General features: G+C 50.7%; 1 protein-coding gene across 1 annotated transcript; it reads left to right on the forward strand.

The window, feature by feature from the left end:
- The first annotated feature begins 8,924 nt into the window (after positions 1–8,924).
- On the forward strand, positions 8,925–11,561 carry LOC115311866. The gene is made up of 2 exons (XM_029970730.3): positions 8,925–9,778; positions 11,489–11,561. The coding sequence occupies exons 1-2, from the start codon at positions 8,988–8,990 to the stop codon at positions 11,559–11,561; spliced, it is 864 nt and encodes a 287-aa protein (XP_029826590.3). The 5' UTR covers positions 8,925–8,987.
- Positions 11,562–11,872: the final 311 nt, after the last annotated feature.

Genomic DNA, 11,872 nt, shown 5'->3' on the forward strand with positions numbered 1-11,872 from the left:
AACTTGAAATGGAGAATTAAGAGCAGAGTTTCCGAAATATAGTGTTCTTTTATTAGTTTCATTATATATAAAGAAAAAAAAACATTGAATGACTGAAACGCCGTGGAGGATGTCTAGCATGCACCTTTCGTCGTACCCTTCGACTATATTGCTCAGATTCTTTGCTACGCAGACGTAGGTGGCCTTGCTGCTCCTTTGAGGCTCTCTACGGAGTACATCCGCCAGATATTGGAATGCATAGGAGCGCACGGTAGGGTGCAGAAGCACTGTGCGCTCAGATGTCACATCATTACCATGTTTATTGCTGGCGTACGTCGAGAAAACGTCGAATTTGGAGCACGCTAGAAATCGATCCGTACGTTTACACTATTAATGAAGAAATATAAAATTGCAAGAAGAGTGGTTGTTTGGGCGAGTTGGTTTGACACCTTATACAATCTTGTGCGCAGCAAGGACCAGGACAAAAGAAGAAAACAGGGCACAACAAGGCGCCTTGTTGTGTCCTGTTCTCTTCTTTTTTCCTAGTCCTTGCTGCGTACAAGATTGCATAAGATATAATTGCAGTCACACATCGTGCAGTGCTGGCTGTCGCGTGTCAGTTAATTCAATCTATGACAGTCCAGTTACGACAGAAGGGGATTCGGTACTTGACTGCTAAGGGAAAAGGCAGTTTAGGGAGCGCAGCTGTTTTTCAGCGGTCTCGTGACGCACGCTTTAATGACACGCTATCTCGCATCGCGGAGCTCTGCTGTCGTGCGCTCTCGTGTCGTACGCTCTCGTGTCGTACGCTCTCGTGTGCGCCCCCCCCCCCCCCCCCCCCCCCTCCGGAATGATATAACTGGCAGTCTTCTACTCGAGCAGGAATAACGGCTAATGTAACACTTCTTTTCAAACAGAACTTAAGGCGAGCTGCAAATAAAAACATAGGAGAACGTTTGCGCGGCCTTTTCCTCTTTAAGTGGAGGGTCCCAGGCCGCTAATATTTTGGACGTCGTAAATGGTCGGTCGTTTAGACATGACAGAGTTTTCTTCAGAATTTCCTTTTCTGTGTACAAAAGAGTACAATAGCGATACATTGAAATACGAACAACGGAGCGCACGGCTTTCTGTACATGCTTCTCAGCCTTGCCACTGCCTAGGGAAGTTTGCGCATACCCAGTAAGGCCAGAAATACGAGTGTCCAAGTCCAACTATGATACGCCTTGACCATCGCCCGGTGTCTAACCGTCTAGTCACGGCACGCCGCGGCGACGTGATTAGTTTCATCCATTTTGCAGCGGTACGTATTTTTATGTATTACCAATGCTATTGCGAGTTCTTAAGGTCTGATGTGATCATTTTTGTCAGATTAAGTAGACGCATGCACAATACTCTCTGCAAAATATGGATACATCGTTGATACAACGCAATATTAAAGGGATACTGAACCAAGTGAGTGAGTGAGTGAAAACTTTATTAAAAGGAGAAGTAGGATGTGGTCAGTATGCGATGTCCAGACCATGTAGGTCTCGGACTGCATAAGAATTTAGTGCCCAAAATAAGTGGCGCACGTTCTTTCCACGAGCCAGCAGCCGCCGGTGTGCGCGAGCACACGCAACGAAAATGACGTCAAAAACCTCCATTCGCGCTTAAGAGGACAGTGAAATGCACGGACTTCGACCCAAATGAGAATAAAGACAAGCTTTTCATCTCCACAAGTGAAAGCTACGTGCTTGTTAGACCAATTAATCGCTGACCTTTTACACCAGATACCACTGTGTAGATGAAAAACCTGTCTTTATTGTCCTTTGGCCCGAAGCCCATACATTTTAATGGAGGTCTTTGACGTCATTTTTGTTGCGCGTGCTCGCGCACACCGTCGGCTGCTGGCTCGTGGAAAGAACGTGCGCCACTTATTTTGGGCACTAATACGATTGAGCGTTACGCGCCGCTCAATCGTATGCTTAGGACGATGCTGTTCCTGGCGTCGTCCTTGAGGTCCTCCACTTGTCCTAGACCTCTAGGACGACATTACTTGTCTCATTACGCGATAAAGCTGCACCGATGTGCACGAAGGATAAAAATGACTTCATCAAGCACACGCCGCTCACGCTCACGCTCAAGTGCGGGAGCGTGATGACACCGCAAGAGCACCGCGTGCAAAATGTGCGCTTCGGACTTCATCTGTGCTCGTTGTGTGCTTCGTGCGATGGACTGTAAGGCGACTACGTCAACATCCACGGCCTCAACATCAGCAGCAGCCTCTACATCTACGGCGGCTTCCGCAGGCAAACGTAGCCAGCCGGTCACGGAAATACGCCGCGGCCTCCTTAAGTATCCACCTCTAGACGTCGTTCTCGACGCCGTCCTAGACGTTGTCCTCTAGGCATCGCTCTCGACGTCGTCCTTAAGGCCGTCCTTGAGGTCGTCCTAGAAGTCGTCTTAGACGTCGTTCTTGACGTCATCCTAGAGGTCGTCCTAAACGTCATTCTTGACGTCGTCCTAGAGGTCGTTCTAGACGTCGTCTTCTAGGCGTCGTTCTCTACATCGTCCTAAACGTCGTTCTCTAGGCGTCGTCCTCGACGTCTTCCTCGACGTTCCTTAAGGTCGTCCTAGACGCCGCCTTTGAGGTTGTTCGAGACGTCGTCCTAGACGCCATCCTTGAGTTCGTCCTCGACGTGGTCCTAGAGGTCGTCCTAAACTTTAATACCATGCAGAAGCATTACTGGAAAACATTTCCGAAACGCGAAACTATGATTCCTTTGGCCTTCCTACACGTAAGCAGTCTTAGGTGTATTCGTGTAATTATTTTATTTTTTGGTGGGGGGGGGGGGGGGGCATGTTTTATGTAGAATAAGAAGCCTATACCGTGGTAAGCCAACAAGCAAGACCAGGTAAACAAGAACTCCGGAGCTGGAGCGGCTCTTGACATCAATGGCGCACTACATCGCGGTAACCTCGTCGTCAGACGAAAACCGTGTTTTCTTCAAATGTTTTCTCATCTTGAAGAATAGTCTGATGGCGCGAAGTTTTGGCCGTAAAGTTGGTGACGCAAAACGCCTAGGAACTGCAGCTCTTTCAGCGCGTCGTTGGTCTCGTCCCACAGCCGACCTCATTCTTCTAGAACGGCATAAATAGACTAGTGCACCGGCAACGGAACTGAATCGCCGCTGGTTGAGAGTTGATCGAAAGGTTGTGCACTCCTGGAAAAGAGGAGATTCCAAACTAGCATGTGAGTGTAACATCACTCAATTCCAACACCGAATAAAAAAGGACAGCCCAGGAAGAAACGTTTGTGAAACACCCCTCCTAAATTAAAGGGCGTAACTCTGGTCAACCGTCGATTCAAATTAGATGAATGGCATCGATTTACGGATTCAAAATATGACCACTGCCAAAATGTTACACTAATAAAAAACCGGGATCCACTCCAAAACCGATATTAAAAATGCTACCACAAGCTTCTCCGAGGGCATTCAGCGGTTCGGCTGCTTATCGAGCAACCTTGAGCCCTGATGTCACCTTCGTCAACGTTATTAGAACCACTCAGTTGGTAAACTGCCACAGAGACTGCTCTGAAAAAGTGTCCCCGATCTGTCCTCGAGCACCGAGCTAACGGCGAACACAACGCCGCCATTTCTCCCGCAGCGGATACTCGAGGAACTGCAGGTGACGTTTCTTTGGCTTTAATCGGCCATTTTGGCGCCCAAACAAATACAGCGGAAGGGGTTACAGGGGTGCCACCCCGTCTCCCCAGCGGACGCGCCGCGTCTTACTACCGAAGTTAAAATGCACCTAGGTTGGGACGCGCTACCTGAAAGCACCGCTGAGGCATGGTTACATAAAAACAATATTAATTGTGCCGCTAAACCTTGCCAACTAAAGATTATAAAAACATCACGCGCCCTCCATTTTGTACTAAACTGTAACGAATTTCATACAAAAAGTGTCTTTTCGGTTTGTTTTTACGCAAAAACATGCTTTGTAAAAGCTCAAGGTGAGCACAGTGCAGACAGATAATAAAGAGTGGCGCTGTTGTCGTATTCAGCTCGGCCTCGGTGGACGCCAGCGGCCCAGGTTTTGACGGCGAGTTTCCCAACTGTGTGTTTTAGTAACGTTGCCTTCGTTTTTTAGGTTTCTTGTGCCTATAAAATTAAAAAGGCTAACGATAGATAAGGATACAAAAGGAAGGCAAACAGGACGAGCGCTGAATCTCAACTGAATATTTATTTTAGAAAAAGCTCAAATAAACAACCTCTGATAAAACCAAGTTCGACCGAAATGTCCGGATTGGCTTGGAACTCAAGGAAAACAAGTATGTAAGGTTGTCAGTAGGCCTTTTTTTTAATTTACCCAAGCATCGAGGAGAAGGAAAAGAAGAAAAGATTCGCGCCCCGGCTGGACGTTACTCCGCATGGGCTCCGCTTCCACCTGGTTATAGCTTTGTATCATCGCAAGCACACCAGTCGAATTGATACCAAAGTGTTCCTAACGTCACCAGGACCACATCGGTACCAACAACTTCGCCCATCGATACCGGGTACGTGAATCACCACCGAATTATGACCAGCCACGCCGGCACTCTTCGCTAAGCCTAACGTCGCCTTCGCTTGGCGAGGCGGCCGCCGGCTTCACGTGCGTCAGCCCTTGGCTTGACGTCAGCCCTTAGCGACAGAGGCAGCAGCCACCTGCGCACGTGCGGTTCGCTCCACTCAACGCACCGACATGAGCGCCTCCCAACCAGCTGCCGACGCGGGAACTTCAAACTCTCCGCCGCCGCCTACCACCAACTCGCCGCCGCAGCAGCTCCCAACTTCTCCGACTAACACCGCCATTCTAATCACGCCAACGCGTGTCGAATACATGGTTGAAGGGGACGAAATCGATCCCGACATCCTACGTGAACCTGGATGGAAGACAATTCGCTCCCGCATCGCAGCAACAACCGCTACTTCAGCCACCACCACATCCGCTGCTGAACCCACCAAGCCCCAACAAAAACGCCGACAACATCGCAAGAAACCTACCACCCCCCCAGAAGACCCGCTCCCCCCTGATGACTTCAAGGTTGTCATTCGTCCTCAGGGCGGTCTGGACCTCAGCACAACTAATGCAGCCCAGCTAGCCGACTGCATCTTCCACCAAGCCAAGATAACAGACTTTGCTCAAGACCAAGTACGCATAAACACCCGTTCAAACTTCATCGTAGTAAGTACCCCCGATGAACGCAGAGCCCAACAATACATGGACCTCAATGCAATCACTTGGAACGCTACCCACTACCCCGTCCAAAGCCACATACCCCCACCCAGCACCACCACGCCAGGAGCAATATTCCAGATCCCAGCTGAAGACTCCGAACCACTAATCATGGAAAGCCTTACGCGTCATAACCCCACCATAACAGTCCTCGACGCCCGTCGCATCAAAGACACGGGCATCGTGCAAGTCCTCTTTTTGGGGCCGCATGTACCCTTCTGGGTGCGGTACCGTGCGGTTATTCTTCGTTGCTACCCCTACAAGAGGAAAACCGAAGCATGCATGGCCTGTTGGTCAGCTGGCCACAGGCGAGACGTCTGCCCCAAACCCTCACCGAAACCCCACTGTACAATTTGTGGTACACCGGGCCCCACACAAAATCACCCATGCCAGCCTCGCTGCATCCTCTGTGGACAAGATCACCTGACAGGTGCAGCGGGATGCCCTAAACGCTTCCAGCCTCGCCGCACCCTACCGAAAACCCTACCCAACATACCCCCCTTCACCCCCGAGACCGGACCTGACCGCAACACCACGACCTTCACCACACCCGGACTCACCTACAGCCAAGCCGCTCAGGGCCAGGTGCGCGCAGCTCTGCTCCCAAATCCCCCAATTCACCCACCCCCACCCCCGCCCTCCACATGGCAAAACGAAATGCGCCAAATGCGCCAAGAAATGCAGCAACTGCGTAACACTATCACCCTCCTTCGCGCAGACAATGAGCGTCTATAAGCGGAAAACCGTCTCCTTAAACAGCAACTCCAAACCTCCCACAACCCTCCAGCCCCGTCACCCGATCAGCTAACCGCCTGCCCCCCGAATAAGAAACGGGCACTGCCCCCCAATACTGACCCTCCCCCCACATCCTCAGGCAACGCAGAAATAGCCACCCTACGCGCCGAAATAGAAACGGCTTTCGATAACCACCGCCAACACACCTCTGCCCAAATCAATGCAATCCAGGAATCGGTACATTCCCTACATCAAGAAGTCCTACAATGGATGCACCTTGCCGCCCCAGCTACCACACCCTTACCTATAACCCACGAAAATGACCCGGACCTCTAACACACAATACATCTGGCAATGGAACTGCCGCGGTTTTCGAACTAAAAGAGCCAACCTCCAAGCACACATTGCATCCATACCCAACCCCCCCATCCTCATAGCACTACAGGAAACATACCACTCACCCAAACTCAAAGACTATGCATCTCACTCCCCATCGGATTTCCCCCAGATAGCCACCCTTGTACATCGCAATATTGCCACCCAGCACGTAACTTTCGCCTCACCGATCCCACATATACTCACCACACTCCACCTTCCCAAATCCCTTGTCACACGCCTGCATGTTCTTAATATCTATAGCCCCCCTAAATCCAAACACATATCCTTCAAATACATCTTCCAGCAGGCACTCGCTTTCACTAAACGTGACCCTCTCCTAATTGTAGGTGACTTCAACGCCCCTAACATAGAGTGGGGCTACTCTTATACCACCCGCAAAGGCCGCCTACTCTCTGAACTCACCCATTCCCTGAACCTCACCCTTCACACCGACCCTTCCTCCCCCACACGCATTGGCAACAGTGCCCAGCGCGATACCACTCCCGACCTCACCTTTAGCACCGGACGACTCACCCTTCACACATCCACAACACCACACACACTTGGCAGCGATCACTACATCATCAGCACGTGTCTTACCCTCAAAGGCATCTCCACAAGCCCCCCACTTCCACCACCAACACACACAGATTGGGATCTATTCCGTACCGAATGCCCACTCCCACCCACCACCACCTGTGATTCCGACCTAGAACAATGGACGACCCACCTTCTCTCAGCTAAACAGATTGCAACCAAAACTATCGATCCTCCTCCCCCAGCGGAATATGTAGATACCCACCTCCGTAACCTCTGGGAGGCCTACACCAGCCTAGAGCAGCGCTGGCGGAAACATAAACACCGACGCAACCTTCGCCTCAAACTACAAACTCTCCGCACTAAGATCGAGACGTACGCACTCACATTAGCCAGAAACAACTGGAACAATATTTGCGACGAAATGCGAGGCCAGCTCTCCACTATGAAGGTTTGGCACATCCTCCGTGCCCTACTCGACCCGCGCACTACTAAGACGCAATCTCGCCACCAAACCACACAAATTATAGCGAAAACTCAGCTCTCACCCACCGCCCTATGCGACACCCTCCGCTCCATATACATTCCACCTCCATCATCACACCCTGTTGGTCCTCCACAATACACTGGCAACCCCAACCCAGAGCTCGACGCCCCCATCACCTTTGCAGAACTACAAGCGGCGGTGCAAGCCCTCAAACGCAACACCACACCAGGACATGACAACATCACAAACACCCTCTTACGTCACCTCAATGAGGAGGTCCTAGAACACCTTGTACAGCTCTTCAACCAACATTGGCTTAACCACACCCTTCCCTCCACCTGGAAACACTCTGACATCACCCTTATCCCCAAACCTGGAAAAACACCCTCCATACACAACCTTCGCCCCATCTCACTCACCTCCTGTCTCGGCAAACTTCTCGAACACGTCCTGCAGAATCGCGTCAATGCGCACCTTGAATACACACAAACCTACCCACCTAATATGATCGGCTTTCGACCCAACTTATCCACGCAAGACGCCCTTATACAGTATCATCATGATTTCCACCAACACCCCCCGCAACGAGATCACACCTCTATACTCTCATTAGACCTCCAAAAAGCCTTTGACAATATCTCACACCATAGCATCCTTCAGGCAATCTCATCCCAAAACCTAGGCCTACACTTCTACCACTATATCTATAACTTTCTCGCAAAACGTACCGCTACCATCCGTTTCGGCCATGTCCAGTCTGATTCTTTCCACATGCCAGACCGCGGAACGCCACAAGGAGCGGTCCTCTCGCCCATGCTCTTTAACCTCACCCTAATCCCACTTGCCCGTACTCTCCTCACTATCCCCACACTACGCAGCACACTGTACGCAGACGACGTTGCCCTTTGGGTCCACTCTGGCTCCGACCAACACATTGAAGCAACACTTCAACATGGCCTCAACCAAGTCCTACATCACATCGAACCTTTGGAGCTCCAATGCTCCCCACACAAATCCGCTCTCCTTACCTTTACGCCGCCTCGTCACAAACCCCTCCAAAACCCCCCCCATCCAACTTTTTATACACTCTGACCCAATACCACACACACAACAAGTTCGACTTTTAGGCCTCACCCTCACACACAACAGATCACCCGCACCCACCCTCCAATACGTAAAGAAATAAGTTACCCAAACCTCACACCTCATTAGAAGGATCGCCACTAAACACCACGGCATCAAGGAACAGGACCGCCTCCGACTCGTCCACAGTTTTCTACTCAACCGTATCCTATATCAGCTACCCTACCTTAACCTTACACCCACCCAACTCGACTCCCTTGATGCGCTCCTCAGGAAGACATATAGACATGCTCTCCTACTCCCCCCTCACGCCCCAACGCACCGCCTGCTCGACCTCGGCATACACAACACAATACGCGAACACCTAGACGCCCACCACATGTCCCAACTCACCCGCCTCGCATCCTCACCCACAGGGCACTACATTCTTAACACTATAAACATACTCGCCCCCACCATCCCAATCCCCCCACTCCCCATTCCACCGCACATACGTAACCGCATTCGAGTCCACCCAATCCCTCGCCACATGCACCCAACTTTCCATAAAGCCCGGCGACTAGCACGAGCCAACATCCACGCCAAACTATACCCACCATCACCATGCACACTATACACTGATGCCACACCCTACCCTCACAAACCTGCACACTGTGTAGCTGTTCTCGGCCAACATCCACCACCAAACGTCACGGCGGCCACCATCCTCACTACAAACACAACCACGGCGGAGGAAGCGGCCATTGCCCTTGCGCTCGCCCAGAGCCCCACCCCCCAATTCGTCCTATCTGATTCTCAGCAGGCCATCCGCAATTTTATTCGCGGCAATATCTCCCCCATGGCCTTCCAAATTCTCACCAACAACCCTCCATCCGACACCGTGACCCTGCTGTGGACACCAGCCCACACAGGCGTAGGCGCTAATGAGATGGTGCACGATCGTGCTCGCGAACTTATCGACCGAGCCGCCATTTCAACTGCGCCTACACGCGATGCCCCTGCAGGCAAGCCTACCTCCCTCCTGCAATACAGGGATATTACCCTACACTACCGCCTCCTCCGCCGCCAATACCCACCTCCGCACCCCCACCTCTCCCAAGAGGAAGCACACATGCTGCGCCTCTTACAAACACACACTTTCCCCCCCCGAACACAACTAATACACACTCACCCACACCTCTTTACCAGCCCCGCCTGTCCTGCCTGCGGGGCATTCGACACTCATTACCATTCCCTTTGCGAATGCCCCGCAGACCCATACCCCCCTCTTCCCTCCCCTCACCTCTGGGAGCAGATGTTGCGCGACCCGGAGGAGTCAGCCCAAGTCCTGACCACCTCCCGGGCCCTGGCGATCGCGGCGGCCCTCTGGGCCTCCGCCACCCCCAATACCTGATCCCGGAAGAATAATAAAGTTTCCTCCTCCTCCTCCTCGAGGAGAACGCTGGAAGTGTAATCCTACGGTCCGCGCGCGCTGGCCTTCCTCTTATAAAAGATTCGAAGTAAATAATCACAATAAGGCTTTGACGAACGCGCTTTGAAGGCAAAATTTGTTTTATAATTTTTGCTTCAGAACAATCACTACTGCAGACGCCAGCACGTGCAACGCGTGTAACTACACTCGTAGCATGCACCTCGGTGCTTGGGAAATTTAGAAAAAGGTCTCTTGGGACGCTGTCTGCTTTTATGTGCTATGAATACCCGGCCGACTGAGTCAAGACAATCCACTTTCCAAAGACGTTGCCATGCCAACAATTATCGCGTTCATTTAGGCTTAGGAATGGCCAGAATAGAAGACTATCTAAAAAAATGCGGCGAGGTCATTGCTCATGCTTTGCGATTTAAGTGAGGTAAAGCAAAGCGCAAGCCTCCTGCACCATTCGTTGCTGACTAACGCGCTCAGTATTGCAGCTACAACGACGTATTAGTTCCAAAGCGAGCGGCGCTCACTCACTGGGGCACCGCCATGCATGTTTCCTCCATCCCGACCAAGCCAGTCACGTGATTTCAAAGTCCCTCTCCTAGGTACTGCGGCTAAGTTTAGCCGCGGTTAGCGCTTCAAGCAAACGGGCCCTGGTGTCGCCGTAAACCCCCAAAACAAAAGTTTTAGATAGAATATCTAGAAGATTGCACCTACACAAGGCATAAAAAACGGACACTTTGAAGTATAGGTACGCTCTTCACTAAAAAAAAAACAACCGCATCTCCACGTGGTGAATGATGTTGGTTGGAGCGAAGCTCTGGTGGTGCTGGTCTGCGTAGACGCTGAGCTGCAGCATGCCGAGCCTTTCGTTCGTTCTCCTCCATGTCACGCTGCGGTCAAATGCTCAAATGCGTATATAACCACGTTCCATACCACACATTCTCTTTCTGACATGGATGAAAACGAACGGAAGGCTCGGCATCCTGCGGCTCAGCGTCGACGCAGACAAGCACCACCAGAGCTTCGCCCCAATCAACATCGTTCACCACGTGGAGATGCGGTTGTTGTTTTTTTTGTTTTTTTTTTTTGCCCGACACGAGAACGGGAGCACGTGCTCACGTGCTCGTGAGGACGAGCACCCGACGCCAGACATCGAACGGACATACGGACATGGCTAGCCTCTAAGGAGCTTCGCCCCTAAAACCGTCGTTACCCTAAACTCCACAAAATGTACCGGAGTCCGACATCAACAAAGAGTATTCGCTTTTAGAAACAACTACGAAGTGCACACATTAGCGAGAGCATCCTTAATAAAAAGAAAAGTATCAGTAATATTGGTAATCGAAGCAGAAAAACGGCTGAAACTAATAAACGCTTATGCACTTCTAATAAAAAGAATAGGGCAATGGCTTTGTTGATGTATTTAATCAAAAATACACTCGATAATACGATGAGCCTCCTGTACCTGGTATGTACACTGGGAAGCTGAAAGGAACGTTAAAATAAAAAAGAAAAGAAATTTCAGCTCAATCGTTTGCGTTTTTAGCTTAAAAGGAGCTGTTGGCATGATCCTGCAATCTAGTATTTTCATTCACAATGTTTTATTTCAGGGGAATCATCCTCTCATACCACCTATGTGCGCAACGAATGCGAGGTGTACATTCGAGGAGGCGGAGACCGTGAATGCATTTTGCTAAAATCTGTGAGTCTTTGACGGCATAGAAAAAAAATGAAATACAAAGTAGAATTTATTTTTTAGATAATCCAAAATTACATACTTACTTTTATAAAAAAAAAAGTAGCGTGGGTTTCCCTTTTTTTTTTTGGGGGGGGGGGGGGGGGCGGGAGGGGTACCACGTAGAAACACAGGATGTATGTTGGACCGTAGAACTAGGTGTTTATTGGCGAATACGCCAACACGTTTTGCCCGTCGGCCAAACAAAAAAAACAAACAAAAAACACGAGAAGGTCGGCGCGGTCGCATCAGACAGGTT

The sequence above is a fragment of the Ixodes scapularis genome, unplaced genomic scaffold (genome assembly GCF_016920785.2).
Source record: "Ixodes scapularis isolate PalLabHiFi unplaced genomic scaffold, ASM1692078v2 ptg000312l_1___fragment_3__unscaffolded, whole genome shotgun sequence".
Classification (NCBI taxonomy): Eukaryota; Metazoa; Arthropoda; class Arachnida; order Ixodida; family Ixodidae; genus Ixodes; species Ixodes scapularis.